The sequence below is a fragment of the Gambusia affinis genome, linkage group LG10 (genome assembly GCF_019740435.1).
Source record: "Gambusia affinis linkage group LG10, SWU_Gaff_1.0, whole genome shotgun sequence".
Lineage (NCBI taxonomy): Eukaryota > Metazoa > Chordata > Actinopteri > Cyprinodontiformes > Poeciliidae > Gambusia > Gambusia affinis.
The window spans coordinates 28080360-28099455 of record NC_057877.1 but is presented as its reverse complement, the minus strand read 5'-3'; the positions used below and the strand labels follow the sequence as shown (position 1 = coordinate 28099455).

At 40.3% G+C, this 19096-nt stretch overlaps 2 protein-coding genes across 4 annotated transcripts in view; one reads left to right on the top strand and one right to left on the bottom strand.

Moving 5' to 3' along the window:
• Positions 1-96: 96 nt before the first annotated feature.
• bcar3 (BCAR3 adaptor protein, NSP family member) overlaps positions 97-19096 on the bottom strand; it is a 76671-nt gene continuing 57671 nt past the window's right edge. For all 3 annotated transcript variants that reach the window (XM_044130581.1, XM_044130582.1, XM_044130583.1), the window contains 13 exons: positions 10010-10138; positions 8369-8494; positions 7418-7534; positions 6523-6752; positions 5712-5812; positions 5259-5393; positions 4249-4389; positions 3610-4160; positions 2748-2863; positions 2489-2660; positions 1970-2081; positions 1183-1386; positions 97-652 (listed from right to left, as the gene is read on the bottom strand). In XM_044130581.1, coding sequence (XP_043986516.1) covers positions 474-652; positions 1183-1386; positions 1970-2081; positions 2489-2660; positions 2748-2863; positions 3610-4160; positions 4249-4389; positions 5259-5393; positions 5712-5812; positions 6523-6752; positions 7418-7534; positions 8369-8494; positions 10010-10138 — 2313 coding nt within the window. In that variant the 3' untranslated portion in view covers positions 97-473. The remainder of the gene's footprint in view (positions 653-1182; positions 1387-1969; positions 2082-2488; positions 2661-2747; positions 2864-3609; positions 4161-4248; positions 4390-5258; positions 5394-5711; positions 5813-6522; positions 6753-7417; positions 7535-8368; positions 8495-10009; positions 10139-19096) is intronic.
• On the top strand, positions 12374-17931 carry LOC122839183. Its single transcript, XM_044130589.1, has 2 exons — positions 12374-15545; positions 17404-17931. Exons 1-2 carry the CDS (start codon positions 14044-14046, stop codon positions 17504-17506), a joined length of 1605 nt encoding a protein of 534 aa, XP_043986524.1. The 5' UTR covers positions 12374-14043; the 3' UTR covers positions 17507-17931.

Below are 19096 nucleotides of genomic sequence, written 5' to 3'. Positions count from 1 at the left end.
TAAGATTGCAAATACGACTGAAAATTATAATTACTGGTCATAAAGTTAAATTAATACTGATGAAAATAATATGACACAATAATAAAATAAGCCGGGAAAGTTTTCATATTTTATTTTTTGGATGCAACTTTTGGCAAAATTACTTTATTGAGCCACTTATTTACTCCTATATTCATTGCCAATTTTGGCAGGATCACTCCTCCATACATTTGTGATCTGTTCCATAGACATCATCAGTTTCTGTTTTAACCTGTCGCTCTACAACAAATCTTCATAGTTTTAGTATTAGTGCAGTATTTCCTCTGTCTCTAAGATGAATAATTAATACTGGATTAAATAAAACTGACCTGAATTCGCTTTAAACAGAAAAAAAAAGAAACACAAACCAACGGGTTTTTTTGTTTTGTTTCAGCTGCTTGTGGCTCAAAACATTTGAGGCTTCGTTCCGTTTTGAGTCCAAGTCAGTTAGTCCTCTAGTTAGTTAGCTGTGTTTTGGTCGCAGGCTCCAGTTTCCTGGACAACGCGGTGAGGATGAGGTTGAACTTGTTGTAGCGATCTGATTGGTTGACGGCTGCTCCGCGGCTCCCCCAAAGCAGCCGCAGCTGGAAGTCCGTTTTAAAAACTTCCAGCAGATCTTCGTCAAACTGAAACCCTGAAGAGACGAAAACAAAAACAAGTTGAAGAAAATCAGACAGGAAAACGGAAAATAGAACGCCTCAAAGTTACTTCAAATCTAACAAAATTGGTGTCAAACGTTTGTGTTACGTTTGTGCCGCAAAAATGTTTTTGTTTGTGACGCTATAATTTTAAAGATATTAATAAATGTTTCCAGATGTCTTGAAACATCCCACCTTCTTCAAATCTAACAAATTTGGTGTTAATCAAGTTGGCTACATTTGTGCTGCAAACATTTTTATTGTGCTGATGACCTCAGGAAACCTTTTTTATTAATATCTTTAAAATGACAGGGGAACAAATTGGTGTCCAACGTTTGTGCAGCAAAATAGTTTGTTTGTCCTGTCATCTTAAAGATATGTTTCCAGAGATCTCAAGAACTGTGGAAACTTTTTATTAATGTGTTTAAAATGATAAATTTGTGCTGCACAAAGGTTTGACAGCACACAAGAAGGCGTGTGGGAACTGGACTCAGGTAAATGGAGCTAGGATTTTATTTTTATTTACCTTTTAGGATCTTCTCTGCGTTGGCCGTGTAGCTCTGAGCGTTGTTCGCCACGTCGCGCGCTGCCTCCAGGTGGCGCAGCATGATGTCACATCCCTGGTCGCTGGTTTCCCAGAGCTCCACCCCTTCGGGCGCGGTTGACGGTCGCTCCAGCAGGGTGAGCAGAGGCAGGAGGAGAGGGATGCAGACCACAGATGGAGAGGAGGCTGGAAGAGAAAGTTTAGGTCCTGAAAATGTTTCATATTTATATTCAAATGTGACCTTTGATGCTACTTTGAACAGGTTTGGAGAGAACTATAGTGACACAAATGTGTTCATTACATCTTGACACAAAACGTGGTGAAAATGGCTGCAAATGTATAACCGTACATCTTTGAAAAGCAGAAATGGGGCCTCCTGCACAACCAGCAAGAATGCAGCAAGTAGTTTCTAGATGGTAAGACAACAAAACTCTTGTCTTTTCCAGCAGCCATTGTACAGCAGTAAAACCAGCTGACCAAATGTGCTGGAGATCATCTTAAGTTGCTAAGTAACGGGTAGAACTCTGCTGGCGTTGCTAGGCAACGGCACACTGTGACACAAGAATCAGGAAGCTTGTGAAACGTTTCTTTTTAAAGACACCAAAATACATTAACTTGTTTCCAGAAACGATTTTTTAGAAGCAGTAAAACCCAAATGGAAGAATAAAAACAGGCAAAAAGTTAAACTCGTGTGACATATCTCCTTTAAAACTTGTTTCGTCTGCAGAAAACACTTTGCCAGCGGAGCTTCTCCTGTTTTTCCTGTTACCTTCTCCTTCATACAGACTCTTGTAGAAAGGTTTGAGGATTTTCTCGTAGCTGATGGCGGTCTGCGTGAAGTTCCTTCGTAGAGTCGTCCAGGTTTCCTCCAGGCGGCTGATCTGGACCAGAAACAACAAACAGCAACTCAGAGGAAACGCTCAATGTTTCACATGTTGGCGCCCCCTAGAGTCTCACACAGACGGATGTTAGGCAAGCTTCCTCCAAAAAGAGATAAATCAAGGAAAATTCTCATTTTAAAAAGTAAAAACAATGCCATAAAAAAACTAATTAATCACATTTTAATTTTGAGATTAAATTTGAAAATTTCTGTGTTTCAAAAGTTAAAAATTAGCTAGATAAAGACGTGTTTTAGTTATCGACATGAAACTGGAATGAACTGAAGGAAGATTTTAAATATTGGTGAACCTTAAAGGAGCCGTAATTTTAAATCTTTACCATGTAAAGTCGTGTTTTATTTGTAACGTTATTTTCTTCGGTCTGGATGTGAACGTCGTGTTTCTGTTACCTGCTGCATGTCCAGAGCTTTCATGACGGCCGTGAAGGCGAACAGATCGCCGACCGCGTTCTTCAGCTCCATAGCAACCAGGATGATGCGATTCAAGGTGGACGCCCGCTCCTCCACGGTGCCGGTGCATCCCAGAATATCCACGGCGACGCCTATCGCCATGGTGTGGTGCCTGGGGGACGGGTTTGGGTTTTTGATCGAGGTGCCATCATAAAACGCATCACCAATAAGAACAAGGCGCTGCGGTAGCCGTGGTTACCGTTCCATCAAGTCCAGCCTCAGCTGGCGGCCGTGCGGCAGCGTCACCAGCTCCAGACCCGAACAGACGCCCATCCGACCTTTGACCTGAGGAGTCACTCCCAGGATCCGCGCCACCTGAAGCAGAAACAAGTTTTTACAAGAAGAAGAAACATCTGAGTCGTATTGGTTGGATTCATTTGTCTCCATTTTCTGACAGAGGAGAGAAACCAAAACCCAGAAGTAAAGGTGGAACCACGTCAACATAATTGAAGTAAAAGTAAAAAGTAGCAGTCCAAACGTCGAGTATTTGGTAAAAAGTAATGAGCAACTGATCAGGTTATCAATAATCTAATATATAAAAATTACATCATCAGACGAATCAAAATATAAAGTTAACTGGAAATTTAGGTATTTTAATTATCAAAATAATTTATAAAAGAATCAAAAAATAAATGTATTTTTTCCAAATGAGTTTCTTTCAATATGAAAACCAATTAAACTTTAACAGAAACATCAGGAGCGTTTCTGTCTGCTGAGTTAAAACAAGTTAAAAACAAGTTAAAACAGGTTAAAAACAAGTTAAAAACATGTTAAAACAAGTTAAAAACAAGTTAAAAACAAGTTAAAACACCAGTATTTTTACAGCCTAGTAAAAATACTGCAAAAATTAACTCAGGTAAATGTAATGGAGTAAAAGAGTCTCTATTCAACTGAAGGTTATAAGACAGGAAAGTCCAAAATTATTCATACCTCCAGCTGAAATACTTCAGTAAACAAATGTTTTATTTCTACTGCTGCTTGCTCTGTAAACGGTGTGAGGTGTGTGTGTGTGAGAGGTGTGTGTGAAGTGTGTGTGTGAGGTGTGTGTGAGGTGTGTGTACCTGGCAGTCGGCCATCAGCAGGTGTGTGGCGATGCTCTGGTGGTCGTGGCTGAGCAGCAGCTCCTTCGCTCTCTTCAGCACCGCCATCTCCAGCGGTTTGTTTTCAGGTGGCAGCAGACGTGATTCGAACTCTGCCGGCCTGAACCCCGACTCCGTCTCCAGAACCGGCTGCAGAAACCCGCGCCTCGCCTTTTCTTCCTCCTCCTCCTCCTCCTCGCTCGTGCTTTCCAAGGCGGCGATGGCGTGGTGGTAGGAGCTTCTGTCGAGTGTTTTCCGGCCCGCCGCCTCGCCGTCGGTTTTCAGCAGCTCCACGTAGCCACACGACGTGGGCGGGTTCTGTGACGTCTGGCGGTCCCGGTCCGGTTCCGGTGGGCTGTAGGACCGGAGGTCGGCTGGGCTCGGATGCAGCCGCTCCGTCCTTCCTGACGACAGCTCCGAGTCCGGACACTGGACAACTGCAGGAGGAGAAACCACGCAGCTGGACGGACTGCGGGAATCCGTAAGAGGAAAATGTCTAAATTTCTGGGGCTTCACAGGCGGGGCAGGCGGAGCTGCAGAGGAAGAAACATCCATCTGTGATTTTTATTCTTGAATGCTGAATAAATGAGCTACATCTGTGGAAAAACATCCAGCCTTCACCTCCACTCCTCCTGGAAGAAGCCGGGTTTTCCCCAGAGCTGCTGGAGGGCGGCGTGAGGGGCAGCCGGGTCAGGGGCACTTTGCTCGGTTTGGGAGGCGGCTTGGGACACAGCTGGCTGTCAGAACCACGAATGGCTTGGCCTGCAGCGACATTTAGATTTTAATATTATTATCAACAAAACACAACTTAATTTCAAGAGTAAATTTAAATTGACAGGAATATATTAACCCTCACAGGAGATTTTCCCACCTTAAAGTGAGATGAAAATATTTATTTCTGTCAGATCTGAACCAGAAATGTGTCCAGAATTGATTTAGGGCGTTCTCACTCCTGGTAGTTTGATAGATTTGGTTCAATTTGGGACCAAAATTGCAAAACTTTATACATTTTCACAGGGCACTGTGCAAACGAAAATAACCTTTACAAAAGCTGTTCCCCTCCTGGCCTGTGGGGGCGCTACACCAAGAACAACTGAAGGAAACGACATAAAAACCTCTGAAGGAGACACTGAGTGCAACTTCCTTCTTCACCAAATGTAAACAAAAATGGTGGTTGTAGGATTTCTCTTTGTCGTTGGTAAAAGACCACGAGTCATTTCTCCAGCTAGCGTTAGCCTGGTGCGTTTGTTTTGGTTGATTTTACCCAGAATGCCCTGCGCTGCAGTCCACTTCCTGCTTTTGGAGCGGACTCTGTTCCGCTTGGCGTTTACATATGGATTCAAATTGAACCAGAGTTTACTTCAACTGAACCGAAAGCTTGGTTTGTCGGTGTACCAGTGTTAGCTTTTTGGGTTGATTAGCATTCGCACCTACTCAAACTGAACCGGACTTTCTAGGTAAACGGATCGGAGTTGGATTAAACGCGAATTAAACAGGTTGGTGTGAACAAACCAATAGTGAGTTTTGAGTTTTCTTTTGTTTTTCTGCTTTTGATTTTTAGATCTGTGAGCCTCAGCTTAGTAAAAATGTATTTTCTTATATTAAGAGCTCATATAAACATATCTGCTAACCTGCTAAAGGTTCTGCAGATCTACGCTGGGCTGACGGGCTGAGGACCGGCTCACTGCCGGTCCGAAACACCGGAGACTTTTGTCCGGGGCTGGTGAGCAGCGGGTCCGCGGACTGCTGGGGCGGCTGTTTGGTTCCTAAGGAGGAAAAAAGATGCCAAAGTTATAAAAAAATAAATTTAATAACACGTCATTTATTGGATTTAACATGAATTTGTTTTATACAGAAGATCAGCTTAGTGGAAAAAAAATCCTGCTTTCACACTGAAGGGCTCATTGTGTTGAGCATCTTCTGTTAGTTTAGCGCTTTAGCACTAGCAGAACAAAGTTTTAATGTATAGCTCAATTAACTTTTTAGTTTTTAGTATTTACGATTAGTAAGTTTGTGATTTTCGGACCAAAATACAAATTTTTGTGAATGCAAAGTGAAGCAAGCTAACGTTTTTAATTTCTTACCCAGAGGCAGGAAGCTTTCCGATTGGTGCGCCTTCAGGGGACGTCGCTTCTCCTGGACTTGATTGAGACTCGCTGGCTGACTGCCGCAGCGATCTTTCAACCTGACAGGAGGAGGAAAGGAAAACTTTAAATGTAAACATGCCTCAGGCCTGTTGAAAACCCTTTGGGTTTCCTCTGGAGCGGTAGAGTGACCGAGTCTATCTGTAAAAACTAATAGGAGCTCAAGAAATATAGAGATACTGCCTGAAATGCAAACAGTAAGCATATTTGAAAACTTAGCTACACATTCTTAAGCTTCAATTATACTAAACTTTTGTTTTTCCTAAATCTTAACATTTAGTTTTGTATTTTCCTCGATTTGTCTCAAGCAACGTATGAAGAAAAATACTCTGAATGAGAAAGACACATCAAATGTTGGGCTGTTTTTGGCCCTTCTGGCATTCCATATGTAAGGAGCAGGAAAACCGGAGCTGAGTTCAGAGGAAGAGTTTATCAGAGCACGTCAGAATATGAATTGAGCGAACATTTGAGAGATTTAGACGCACACACCACAAATTATCGTTAGCTTACACAGATATATGCGCTGAAGTTTCACTGATTCAGATTCAGGTTCTGAGCAAAACTGGAGAAGAAGTGAGAGTATTTAACCATCTGACTAGAAAAGTTAATTATCTCTGCTATTTAATCACAGCCAACGTTTAAAATGAAGCAGCTAAGTGAAAATAAAACACACCTAATTAAATCCAGGGAGGAATCTGGAGGTTTGGTGTTAGATTTGCATGTTTGTGTGAGTTTGTGCTCCTTTGCAGACCTCAGCTGGGCGCCGCGGACGAAGCCGTTGTCCTGGCCATGATGGCCGTCCTGGACGCTGTGCGCGCCATCGTGACCGTTGCTGATGTTGAGGCTGAGGCGGTTCTGGCTCCGCCTCTCCTGCACCATCAACCCCGCCTCTTTGTGGTTGCTCGACAGTCCGTACTTTTCCTCCAGGTAGCGCAGCGGGAACGCTCTGTTGACGGGCTGGAAGATGATGGCACCAACAACCTGGAGTGGGGAGAAAGATTTATGGTTTTCTTTTCTCTATCAAACCCAGCGGTGGGGATCAATTACAATTTTAAATTGAATTAATTACACGGCCTGTTATCAATTAATCACATTTTATTCGACAAAATAAGCAACATCTTCCATTCAAAAACCCTCTGCTGCTAAATTATTGAATAAATAGATTTATGAGCTCAACAAGAAAGATATTTATAGTCTTTAGTCTGTTATTTAGATTATTCAACTGTTCAAGCCTTAGAAATGCGGATGCTAACATTAGCATTGCTGCTACATGTTTAGCATTGAGATGCTATTTCTGGCTTGAGTAGCTCTGCTGCTAGGCTAACTCCTTCTGAACACAACAACAACCTTTTGCTTCAAAACGGCCCAATCATAATGATTTTGAAGCATGAAAACCCCCAATGAGCCAAGAAAAGAGTTTTAGTCGTTAGCGGATTTCACGTGTGCCTCAGATTTTAATGCCGTATCAGAAACATATGAATACAAAGGTTCCGGCTTCACACTTTGTATGTAAAAGAAATGAATTTTGTTGAAATCTATGTAATTATTAAACACTTCCAGATTTACTACATAAATATCAACTGGTCAAGGCTGAACATTTGAATTATGAAGGAGCGTTAGAACAACTTGTAGCTTGTTAAACCAACCTGAGAGACGGGTTTTCTGTTGCCAACGTAGAACCTGATGAGTGCAGGAACGCTGTCAAACCCTTCCTTATCCAACAGATACTCCACTCTGGAGTACGCTTCATTCAGGATCACCACCTGAACCAGACAAAAACAAACAAAACTTCATTTTTTCTGCTCTTCTGATAAATCTAAAGGTTGTGAAAAACAAGAAACAAGATCTGCAGAGAATAAATGGTCAAATAAATGAAAAAATACGACTTAAAGCTGGAGAGAAACAAGGAGAGTTTGGTTTTGTTAGGAATGTCGTGGAATGCTGTTGGATGAATTCATCAGATCTGATCACTTAACGAAGGGGTCTCCAAACTCAGGCCCGGGGGCCATTTGTGGCCCTTGGAACAATTTTGTGTGGCCCCCAACTTCAGTTCAACTGATTTGGACCTTCAGTGGGCACTTTTGTAATTTTTTAGCATGAGAATTTAAATTAGTTCTGTAATTAAATTCTAATATATCAGGAACACAAAGTCTTTTTCTTTTGATATCAGTATTTTATTTAGATTTTAATATTATGGTAATTAGGGATCCTCTAGAGGATTAGAGCTACTGAAAAAATAAATACTCAAAATTCTGACTTTTGGTCTCAATAAACTCTGAATTGATTGAAGGAAAAAAGTTTTAAAAAATAAGTAATTTTTAAAAGGTCCAAAAAAATTTGTTCATAATGTTGAGGAAAAAAAGTTTCTAAATCATTTCCCACACTGAGCACAAAAAGAAGGAAATAATTTATAATAATTAGTTGGAAAGACAATATGGCTCCCGAGTTTGTCCTGCTGTGGGAATCTGGTCCATGTTGCAAAAAGTTTGTTTTTTGTATGTTTGTTTAATCCTGCAAAGTCAAACAGAAAATAAAATCCACATGAAGAAATGGCTTCATGCTGTGGAAACTCTTGAGGTCAGGCCGAGTCTCTGTACCTTCTGGCTGATCTTAAAGTGCTGCGCGGCGTTTCTCCACTGGCAGGTCAGAACGAAACTCCCTGGGCTGGAGAGCGAATCCCGCAGCAGGAAGTCTCCGTCACGCTGCACCAGGCTCTCTGCGACCTGCAGGTTGTCAGCGGTTACACAAACACACAGCGGCTGTTTGCAGGCCAAACGTTTCATTAAATCTGATGATGGTGGTCTGAGTGGCTGGAACCGGCTGGATGAGCGCAGCGCCGGCTAACATGCTCTAAAATGTTAGTGTCCACAAGTTCAACGCTGATTTTAAACTTTAATTCGTCCGGATGGAAAGACACATTTCACTCTGGTTGTTTCCCAAAGATTAACTCTGACTATTATTTTTCAGTTTCACTTTAAGTCAGATTGTTTTTGCAATGTTGTTCTGCTACATAAACTGTAAACAGAGCTCACAGCAAGCAGGCGACAAGTCAGACCTTTTTGCCCATAGCGACAGGATGTAAACATTTAATTACAAAGTTTATTACAGTAAATATTTTTTATATCTGGATTTCACTCATCGTATTTTGTATTATTGATTCCCAAGGAAACAATTTGTACAATACGTAAACCTGAGCATTACGACAGAATTAAATTAAATAACTATAAAGTGTTTCTACTATGAGAGAGAATCAGGATTATCAGGGTGATTTTATGAAGATTTGTCTCTAAAAATAAAAGTATAAATTAAATTGTTGTTATTGAGAAAGGTTCTTATTTTTTTTAACATTTTATACATGTAGAAATTTTATTTCCATCCAGCCACCTACACTGCAGAAACACAACATTTTACCAAGTATTTTTGTTTAATTTCTCATGTAAATATCTTAGTTCAGTTGAAATAAGACAAAACTAACTTACAGAACGTTTTAGAGGTTGTTTTTTCAGTCACTAACTCCTTAATATTGATTTTTTAAAAAGTACTAGTTTTACTGGCGGATCATTTAACCTATTTCACAAGTGACAGGCCTGGCGCCGTTACCTAGCAACCCCAGCCCGTTACCTAGCAACCCAGGTCTAGTTCCACCAGCAGATTATTTCACTTGAACTAGACATTCTCCTGTTTTCAGTGAAATAATCTGAAACAAATATCATTATTGAGGAATTAATTGGTTAAAATAAGCTCACAGTTATTTTCTTCTCTTATTTCAAGTTTTCTAAATATTAGAAATAAAAACTGAACCAAATCGACTTGGTAGGATTTTGTGTTTTTGCACTGTAAACTTGTTTTGTCCTGTTTTCTTGTGTTTCTCTGTTTCAGTTGCAGTTTTTCGCTCTTTTTCTTTCCCACAGAAACACACAAACCTTCATGCTGAACTCAGGGCTTTAATTAGGCCGCTGTTTGTTTAGAGCGTAATGGTAGTTTAGCCAAAGGAAGCAGCTTATTAAAAGCGATTACATGGAGAGCACAGCCTCCCTCACACAGTTACAACAAACAAACGCATACAGGAGGCTTTCTGTACGGCAGCCTGGAGGAGCGACCCCTCCGCTGCTGCTCGGGTCCAAACACACCCAGTGATCCGCCTGCAGTCGCAGCGCTGCAGCCTCATAACAGCCGGCCCGGTCCAACTGGTTTCCAACTGGACTTTTAAAGGGAGTGGCTCTGTGTTTGTGCCGTACCTGTCTGGGAATGGCGCCGTGGTACCAGGCGTGACTCCTGGGCTCCTCGCTGCTCATCTTCAGCTCCTCCTCCAGCTCCCTGCGGAGCTTCTCCAACGAACAGTCCAGGATGAACTGGTCCCTGGAGAACTGGGAGGAGAACAGGAGGAACCGTTCAGATGGAGGAACCGTTCAGATGGAGGAACCGTTCAGATGGAGGAACCGTTCAGATGGAGGAACCGTTCAGATGGAGGAACCGTTCAGATGGAGGAACCGTTCAGATGGAGGAACTGTTCAGATGGAGGAACCGTTCAGATGGAGGAACCGTTCAGATGTCCACCAGAGATCCATTCACAGCTTCATACACTTCATACAGTTTCACCCCTTTGATTTAATCATTTTAACCGAATGATGTTCATCTCTTTGGCTCAGGTTTATACAAAATTTGTATTTTTGTACATGGAAATTCATTAAAGAAACAGATTTTTAATTTATTTAAAGTTTGGTTGTTTGTTTATTTGGATCCCCATTATTCATTTTTTTATGATTAGAAACATCAAAAGAGAGAGAAAACATTACAAAAACAGTTACACACACTTCATAAAACATTAAAACATTTTGATCTCGTTTCTAGAGTGAATATCTTAATGCTCTTGAAATAAGACAAAATTAACTGACAAGTAACTTTTCAGTGAGATATATTATTTTAATTCAATGATTCCTTGATATCGATTAAAAAAGAGCAGATCGATGTGCGGATGAACCAGAACCAACGTTTTTATCTTTGGACTTTAAGAGGAACAACGTAGAGCTATTATTTTAGTATTTTGCTTTAAGTTTATTTGGTAGGACAGACAAACAGACAAACTGAACAAACGTCCCACGTTTACGTCACAGTGCAACAAAAACATTCACGGCACTTTTAAAAAGCCCACAGATCTAGAATCAGAACAGCCTAGCGATCCGGCTGACCTCTGACCTGAACCTTCAGAGCCACATAAAGACGGTTACAAAGTCGGCCTTCCGTCAGCCGAGGAACTTTTCCAGGACAAATGACGAAAGTTTCAGCATCAGAGAAACTCATCCAGTCGCTTCGTGTCAGAGAATAAACTTTAAAATAAAGTAAAACTGTTAGTTATAAATCACTTATTTTACTGGCTTAGCAGTAAAATACTTTAAAGACCAGCTGTCGTCATAGCAACCGTCCAGAGCTCTCAGGTCTTCTGGTTCTGGTTCTGAACCAGAAATCCAGAAAACTGCAAACCAGCCGAAACACTGACACACTTTAAACCCAACATTTGTTAATAATTCTAATAATTAGGCTTCATGGTTTTATAACAGCGTTTTATTTCAGGGTGTATTGATCAGGATCAATAAACCTGATCACGGTTTTATGATTTTATGATGTGAACGCAGATTAAAGAACGAATGATCCTTCATCTACGTTTCCACTCAGCTCTCCTTCTCTCATCTGTCTTATTAAAATGAAACATAATAAAATAAAATGAGTGAAGATGCTTTTTGGAAGTAAATAAAATAAAATGATTTTGGGCAACAATAAAAAAAACAAGTTGTAGATTATTACAAATAGACTGATTACTAATCTGTAATCAGTTTTTCTACTTTTCCCTTTTTAAACATTATTTTTATTAAAATTTTCATATATGTGTTATATTATTAATAACAGTAGATTTACAGAAAGGATGATCAAACAGTTAATCAGCAGCGTATTAAAACTGATGTAGGTAGAAAACTTTTGTTTTGTGATTAATCTCAGAAATTCTTTAGAAAATGCTCAAAATTTGAAATTCAGGACGTTTTTTTTTGTAGAAAATTTCTGAGATTAATCTCAAAATATCTGATTTTTTCTACAATGACCCCCACAAATCTTAGATTTTATTTTTGTCTCTTTAATAAATGAATAAAATGAAAACCGAACCTCGGCTGATTTTTCTTCCTTCTCTTTCTGTTCGTTTAATCCGGGGGGTTCAAAGTGCGGGCCGGGGGCCGTTTGTGGACCCCGACTGCAACTCAAGAAGGACTCAAATTTGTTTCTAAAACTTTTTATTTTTAATATTTTAAAAGTGTTACAGACACAAACTATTTATATCCTGGATTTTATAATAAGCAGAACCAGAATTATCCAGACTTTTACTGAAAACTTTACTACTTTCACTACTTTTGACCACATGATAAAACGTTTGGACCCCCTGGTTCATCCAAAACGTGACTTTCTCCCACCTACGATCTCCTCTGTGGATTTGTTGGCACACAAGAGACAGTATCTACCAAAACACATTCCGGTTTTTCTACTTTTAGATAAAAGTAGAAACAGAAGGAGAATATTTCTAACATCCTCAGAACAAAAACAGACGGACTTACAGAACAGCTGCTGGGTCTCGGCATCGTTCCCTCCTTCTCTCTTCCTTCAAACTCCATCACACACACGTCCACACACACTCTGCTGGCTCAAATAAAACTCCATCTCACACACACACTCTGTCTGCCTCGTCCCTCCGCCGCTCTGCCTCACCTTGCGCGACGTCATATGCCGTCCCCCGCCCGCCCACATGGACCCGCCTCCACACACACCTCCACCTGACGCACATAAACAAAAGCGAGTGGGAGTGACGCAAAACACTCCCAACGCTTGAAATAGGTTGAGTTTCTCTTTCTCTGCCAGGAAGTTTCTGGAGAATTTTAAAAATGTCAGATGTGATGAATAAGATGAACAGGAACAAAAGTTCCACATCCTCAACCAGGAAGACGTTCCTCACTCAGTTCTTTTCTCTGCGTCGCTCCTTAAGTGTCATGGATTGTTTTTGTATTAATCTGGCTGATTTAATAATTTTTCTCCCATATGTGACACAACAATAATAAAAAAGCATCTTTCCATATGCAGCTGCGCTCACTGCCTAATGACGAGACGCCACGAGTCGACGTTATTCTGTACTTATGAAGTCATGAATAGAAGATCATTAATGGTTCATGAGCAGGAAGAACGAAGACATAAAGATTCAGGAAGGAGAAACTGAAGGAAAAAGACAGAAAATCTAAATATATAAAGTCAGTGGAAGTGACGTAGACGTCCACTCTGGAACGGCGATAGCTTCGTAAGTAGAGAGTTTAGTTTTTTAACGGTTAGTTTTAACGCCGTACGTTTACTTACGGAACCGTTAAACCGTTTCAGAAAGCCTTTTATTGTCTCACGCCAGTTTTCTATGATTTATATTCAAGACGGTTTAAAATGAGTCGTTTTGTTAACAGTAAATTGGTGCTTCAGTGGGAGGAACATTAACAAGTTAAACTTTTCAGATCATTAATCGCATGTATTGGCGCATTAACGCTGACAGTCCTGAAATATATATTTCAAAGTAGGTTTTTCTTTATCAGGTTATCATTTAATTAAATACAGGCTCTATCACTGTGACTGCAGAGTCTATGCACCTTTTCGCTGCTTGAAGACAAACTGCATAGATCATTTCATTTCTTTTTTTCATTTTGGGAAATCGTTGTTAATCTCATCTGATTTATTCCCTTAAATCAGAGCGATCAAAGAGTCGGATAATAGTAGATTAGATTAGATTAAACCAATCTTTCTCAAACTGGGATCCCCGGACCATAGTTTGGTACAGCTAGCTTACCAAAGGATTGTGTTAAAAACAGTAATGGATAATTGGGTTAAGACAATTTATACCACAGCAGATACAAAAAACTACAAATGAAACAATTCAATCATATAAAAATCTATTGTCAATCTCTTTCTGTTAAATACATTTTAAAAATATGACACTATTTAAATATTTAGTCATTATTCCATCTATAGTTTCAGTCATGCAGAACTGATGTGATCGTTTCCATAGCAACAATCAGAAGCAAGACCTTGCACCAGCGCTCCAGTGAGGTCATTGATGACATCACAGACCTTCTATGATGACCTCATAGAAGGTCTATGAGGCTTTAAATACCTGTAACTCAGTTCATCGTCAGTCAGGATCCAAACAGTTCAGAGAAACTCAACTTCGTGTCAGACAAGAATTTTTAGCACTTCAGAGATGCCTTATCCTTTGATTTTTCCACTCGGTTGGGGACTTGGATACCTGGTAACAACAGGTATGAAGAAATTGTGTGACCATTACCTGCCAGGAAAGGATTTGGACCAGAGTGTCTCTCAGGATGACAACACTTCCTCTGGGAACAAACGTACAACGGTTCCCAAACAGCAAACGGACCCGGCTGGGTCCGATTGCCTAGAACAGGAGCCACTTATTTTCGAGGACACTGACATTAATAATACGGAGATTTCAGAAGGCAGTACAGAGGACAAGAACACTTCCATTGGGAACCAACTTTCAATGGTTCCCCAAGACCAAACTGACCCGGCTGGGTCAGTTTGGTCCGTCAACCAGAAAGTGGACGATGAAGCCTCGGTTCTGGATCTGACCAAGACATCGTCTCCCGTCGCAACTCAGGATGTGAGTTCAGTCTTTGGGAACAATTTGCCCATTGTTCCCACAGAACAAACTGACCCGGCTGGGAAAGTTTCTTCAGGGACTGAACTCACAGAGGAACCTCTGAATTCGTCGATTTCATCTCTGGCTTTGTCAGAGATGAAATCGATCAACGGCAAATTTTCCAGCACCTCTGATTTGAACAGTTCCTCGGACGAGGAATTTGTTTCAGAGGGTCGTAGAGTTTACAATGAGAACAGAGTCCTAGATCTGTCTAAGAACTCATTGTCAAAGCGTGGGGTTTCTGTTGAACCTGAACTGAACTGCCCCCCGGACGGGGAGGCTGGTTTAACGGACAGGAGCAGCAATGAAACCCCAGCTAACGATGGTTCTTTAATGTTTCCTAAAGACAAAACTACCCCGGACGGGGTAGTTGTCTCTCACAATGAGAGGAAAGTCGTCGGAAACCATTGCTGCACTGTTCCTCAGGAACAAACTGACCCGGATGGGAAAGTTGAACATGAGGAGCAAAGCAGAACGAGACAGACGGAGGACATCTGTAGGTTTGTAAACCACTACAACAACAGCTGGATGAATGCCGGGTTTCAGAGTGTTCTGAACCTGAGCGTCACCAGACGGTGTCTGGCCCAGAGACACCTGTTCAGAGAGGCTTCGTCAATGCCAAACTGTGCTAGTCTGATCCATACTGCCGTCCACAAACCTGGATATTATTTCTCCCCAGCAGAAATCTCCCTGGTTTTGATGGAGCTGCGGGAAAGGGAACCATCACCAGAGCTGGGAAAACAATTTCAAATCTCTTGTTTGCTGGAGTCGGTTCTTGTCTGGCTCGACTCGTACGGCGGCAGCACAGATTGTGAAATGTACTGTGAGAACACTTGTACAGGATGTGGAACATCGTTCTCACAACTCCTGAATAACAGCCCCATCGTGGTTCTCCCGTCCTCGACTTCGCTCAACAACACCGCTTTACTGTTTAATAATTGGATAAATTTGTGGGGCCAGCCTGATTGTTCCAGCTGCAGGTCCAGCTTAAACCGGAAGAATGTCCTGAGCAACAACACCGTGATCGTGCTGTTTCTGCCACGGTGGGTCAAGAGAAGATACCGAGTGATTCCCAGTCCAGTCCTGGAGGTTCCAGGAGAAACTGGAACCGAGTTGTACAGTCTGTCGTCCATCATTTGTGGAGATGCCGAGTCAGAACATTTCTACACATATTTGATTCGCGGACAACAGACTGTCAAGGTGGTGGATGAACATGTCCTCACTGCTGGTGAACCCTGCAGTGAGGACATGTATGAAAGGGGGTTTATTTATGTCTACGAGAAGCGAGCGAAAGTAGAAGAACCCCACAGCGTCCACCTAAACACACACAGTGTGACGGTTTCTCCTGGCCCTCCTCTCCAAAATGAGGAAGAAAGTTCTGGAGAGGAGCCACAACCTCCAAATTTGGATGAACAGGAACAGAATAGTGCAGAAGATGAATCAAGCAGCCATATTGAGGAAGCAGAAATGGGAGAGAGTCAGATGGAAAACTGGGGTCCTGAAACATACGGCGGGATAGAAGAAACTTTCTGGGAGGGTGTTTTGGCAATATTTTTGTTTTTGTTTAGTTTGTGCTGGGTGGTTTTTCCTTGTCTTGTTTCGTATTGGGCTGGTTATCCTACACTTTTCTCTCTTGGCATTGGTTTGTTCTGGTTTTGTGTTTTTATTTTGGGATTTTAAATGCAAGCATTGGAAACTTTTGTACCCCTAGTGAAAGGATTTTACCAGTTTTTTGTCTGACGTTTCTCTCCAGGCGCTCTGACTTCCTCACAGTCTAAAATCACGTCTGTCTAATTGGTCTCTCTAAATTCTCTTTAGGTGCAGATAAAAAATTAATTTTGTAATTAAACTTTATGAATAGTTTGCAGGTTTCTCTCCGGGTGCTCCGGCTTCCTGCCACAATCTAAAAAGATTTAGTGAAATTCAAATTGACACTTTTCTAATATTAACACTATATAACTATATATAGATATAGATCTATATATGCATATAGATCTATATAGATATATATATATCTATAGATATAGATATATGCATATAGATCTATAGATCTATATCTATATACAGATATAGATCTATATCTATAGGTCTATATCTGTATATAGATCTATGTCTATAGATCTATATGTAGATATAGATCTATATCTATATATAGATGTATAGATATAGATTTATATCTATAGATCTATATCTATATAGATGGATATAGATACATATCTATATAACTAACTATATATCTACAGATATCTATCTATAGATCTATATATCTACAGATATCTATCTATAGATCTGTATCTATATATACTCATTTATTTCAGATAAAAGTGACAAATGATGTACACTGCAAAAACACAAAACCGTATCAAGTATTCTTGGTGTAGTTTCCAGAGCAAATATTTTGTTACACTTTAAATAAGACCAAGATAACTTATACGTAACTTTTCATAAAATATATAGAAGCTTGTTTTAACAAAAATTATTTCTTAATATTGATGAAAAAGTTCCAGTTCCACTGGCAGATTATTTCACTGATGACATGGATAAAATTTCTTGTTCTAAATGAAATAATCTACCAGCTGAACTAGAACTGGGTTGCTAGGCAACGTGCTGAGCTTGGCTGGGGTTGCTAGGTAACGGCACCAGTGGAACTAGAACTTTTTCATCAATATTAAGGAATTATTTACTTAAAACAAGCCTCTGTTTTTGCTGAAAAGTTACTTGTGAACTAATTTTTTGTTCTTATTTCAAGTGCACTAAGAAACCAGACCAAAATTATTTTGATTTTGGTCCTTAAGATATTAACAAAGATCCACATAACTTTATACGTTAGTCCATCTGATGGTGTAATTATTTTTAAGTATTGAGTAAGAATAAGCTGAGGTTGTGCTCCTCTCACTGCAGCCCAACTTTTGGCTCCTCAATCTGCCTCTGTCATTCGAAGCGTTTCATCTCTGCTTCTTTCACCGGAAATCTTTCAGTTTCGTCATCAGGAACTGAGCGCTAAGATTCGTCTTCCTGTCAACTCTTGGAAAGTTGCCTAATGATTTCCCAGAGATGATGCAAAAACAGAAATACAAAGGAAAAACTATCTTTGATTACTCAGCGAAACCTTCTCGTTGTGAACGTGAAACAACTTCGTTTTTTAAAACTTTTGAGAAGCTTGAAGGAGTTTGTTTGTGCTGAAGCAGTGAAACATCTAACGCATGAGGGGCGCCGGCCCTTTAAGAACAGTAATTGGACAATCCTGATCAAAGCTGATGAGACTAAATGACTGTGGATCGACCAATCAGGGACTTCCTGTTTACCTAAAGCTTCCTGTGATTAAACCAGGAAGTATTTGACTCCTCAGCTGCAGAGGAATCATCTCTGAACACCGAAATGGATAGAAACTAGTTACAGTTACTCAGTTACATTTACTGGAGTAACGTTTATTGAAATAAATGTATTTTTAGGAGTAGCTCTACAGTTTCGTTGAGATGTATCTCTACTCTACCTCTGTCACCTCTTCTGTATTATAAACACACATTTCACAGTTTATTTCCACAGGAAATGCGTCTTTATTCATTTATTCTTTTTATTAAATAAACTTCACATCAAGACGATGATTCTGTTTCTTTTTTAAAAATGTGATTTAAATGAAAATAACTCCAACTAACAGTTGCAGTTTTCAAACCTCTTGATCTTTTCCACATCGTTGTCTTTTACCCTGAAGGCCTCAGAGGTTTGATAGAGAAGAGGTTCTCAAAGTGGGGGGCGGGAACCCTAAGGGGTCATGAGAGGTCAGGTTGGGGGTCGAAAGATGATTTTCAGAAATGTGATCCGTATGTTTGGTTGCAAACATACAAAATGTGGGAAAGTGAACTTTCTGCCATGTGAAAGGTTTCTGTGCCTCAGTGTTTGAGAAATCTTTAGGGTTATTTTCATTTTGCCACACTTTCAATTTTATAGCAACATTTCTCTCAACTTGGATGGATAAGGTGTAAAGTTTTAGACAGAAAAACAACAAAAATCATCAACTCATGTAATCTCTGTTGGGATATTTTACTTTGGTTTGAAAAGAATCAGCTTTGATTTGTGAAGCACAGAAAACTGACGACCTCCCAAGGAGACAGACGGAGGAGCATAAAGGGGAGCGGAACAAGTCCTCTGGCTGTTTGGACCGCGAGGAGAAAAGGCAGCACAGATGAAGGACGGGGTGGAAAAGCTAAAGAGCTAAAGAACAGCAACCCAGAGGATGAGATGCTCTGAGTTTTATTCAAATATTTTCTACTTTTACCACCAGATTCACAAAAACATCATAAAAAAATTACTTTTTTTAGCCTTTAAATACATTTTGTTGTGTATTTACAGTCTCTAGGAGAGCAGGAAAGCTGAACTTAGTCTCTCCACTTCTCAGTAGATAATCTTTGGGTCAATTTTTCCTTTCAGTTTTCTCTGTTCCCTTTTACATTTTTAACTAGTATTTGCTGCAGAACTGCTAAACAGGATCATGTACATCAAATCTGATATTTTTATGTCTCTCAGCACCTAAATCAGTTTTTATTTAATGTATTGAACTTTGAAAAAAAATAGCCAAGTTTTTGAAGGAAATGAC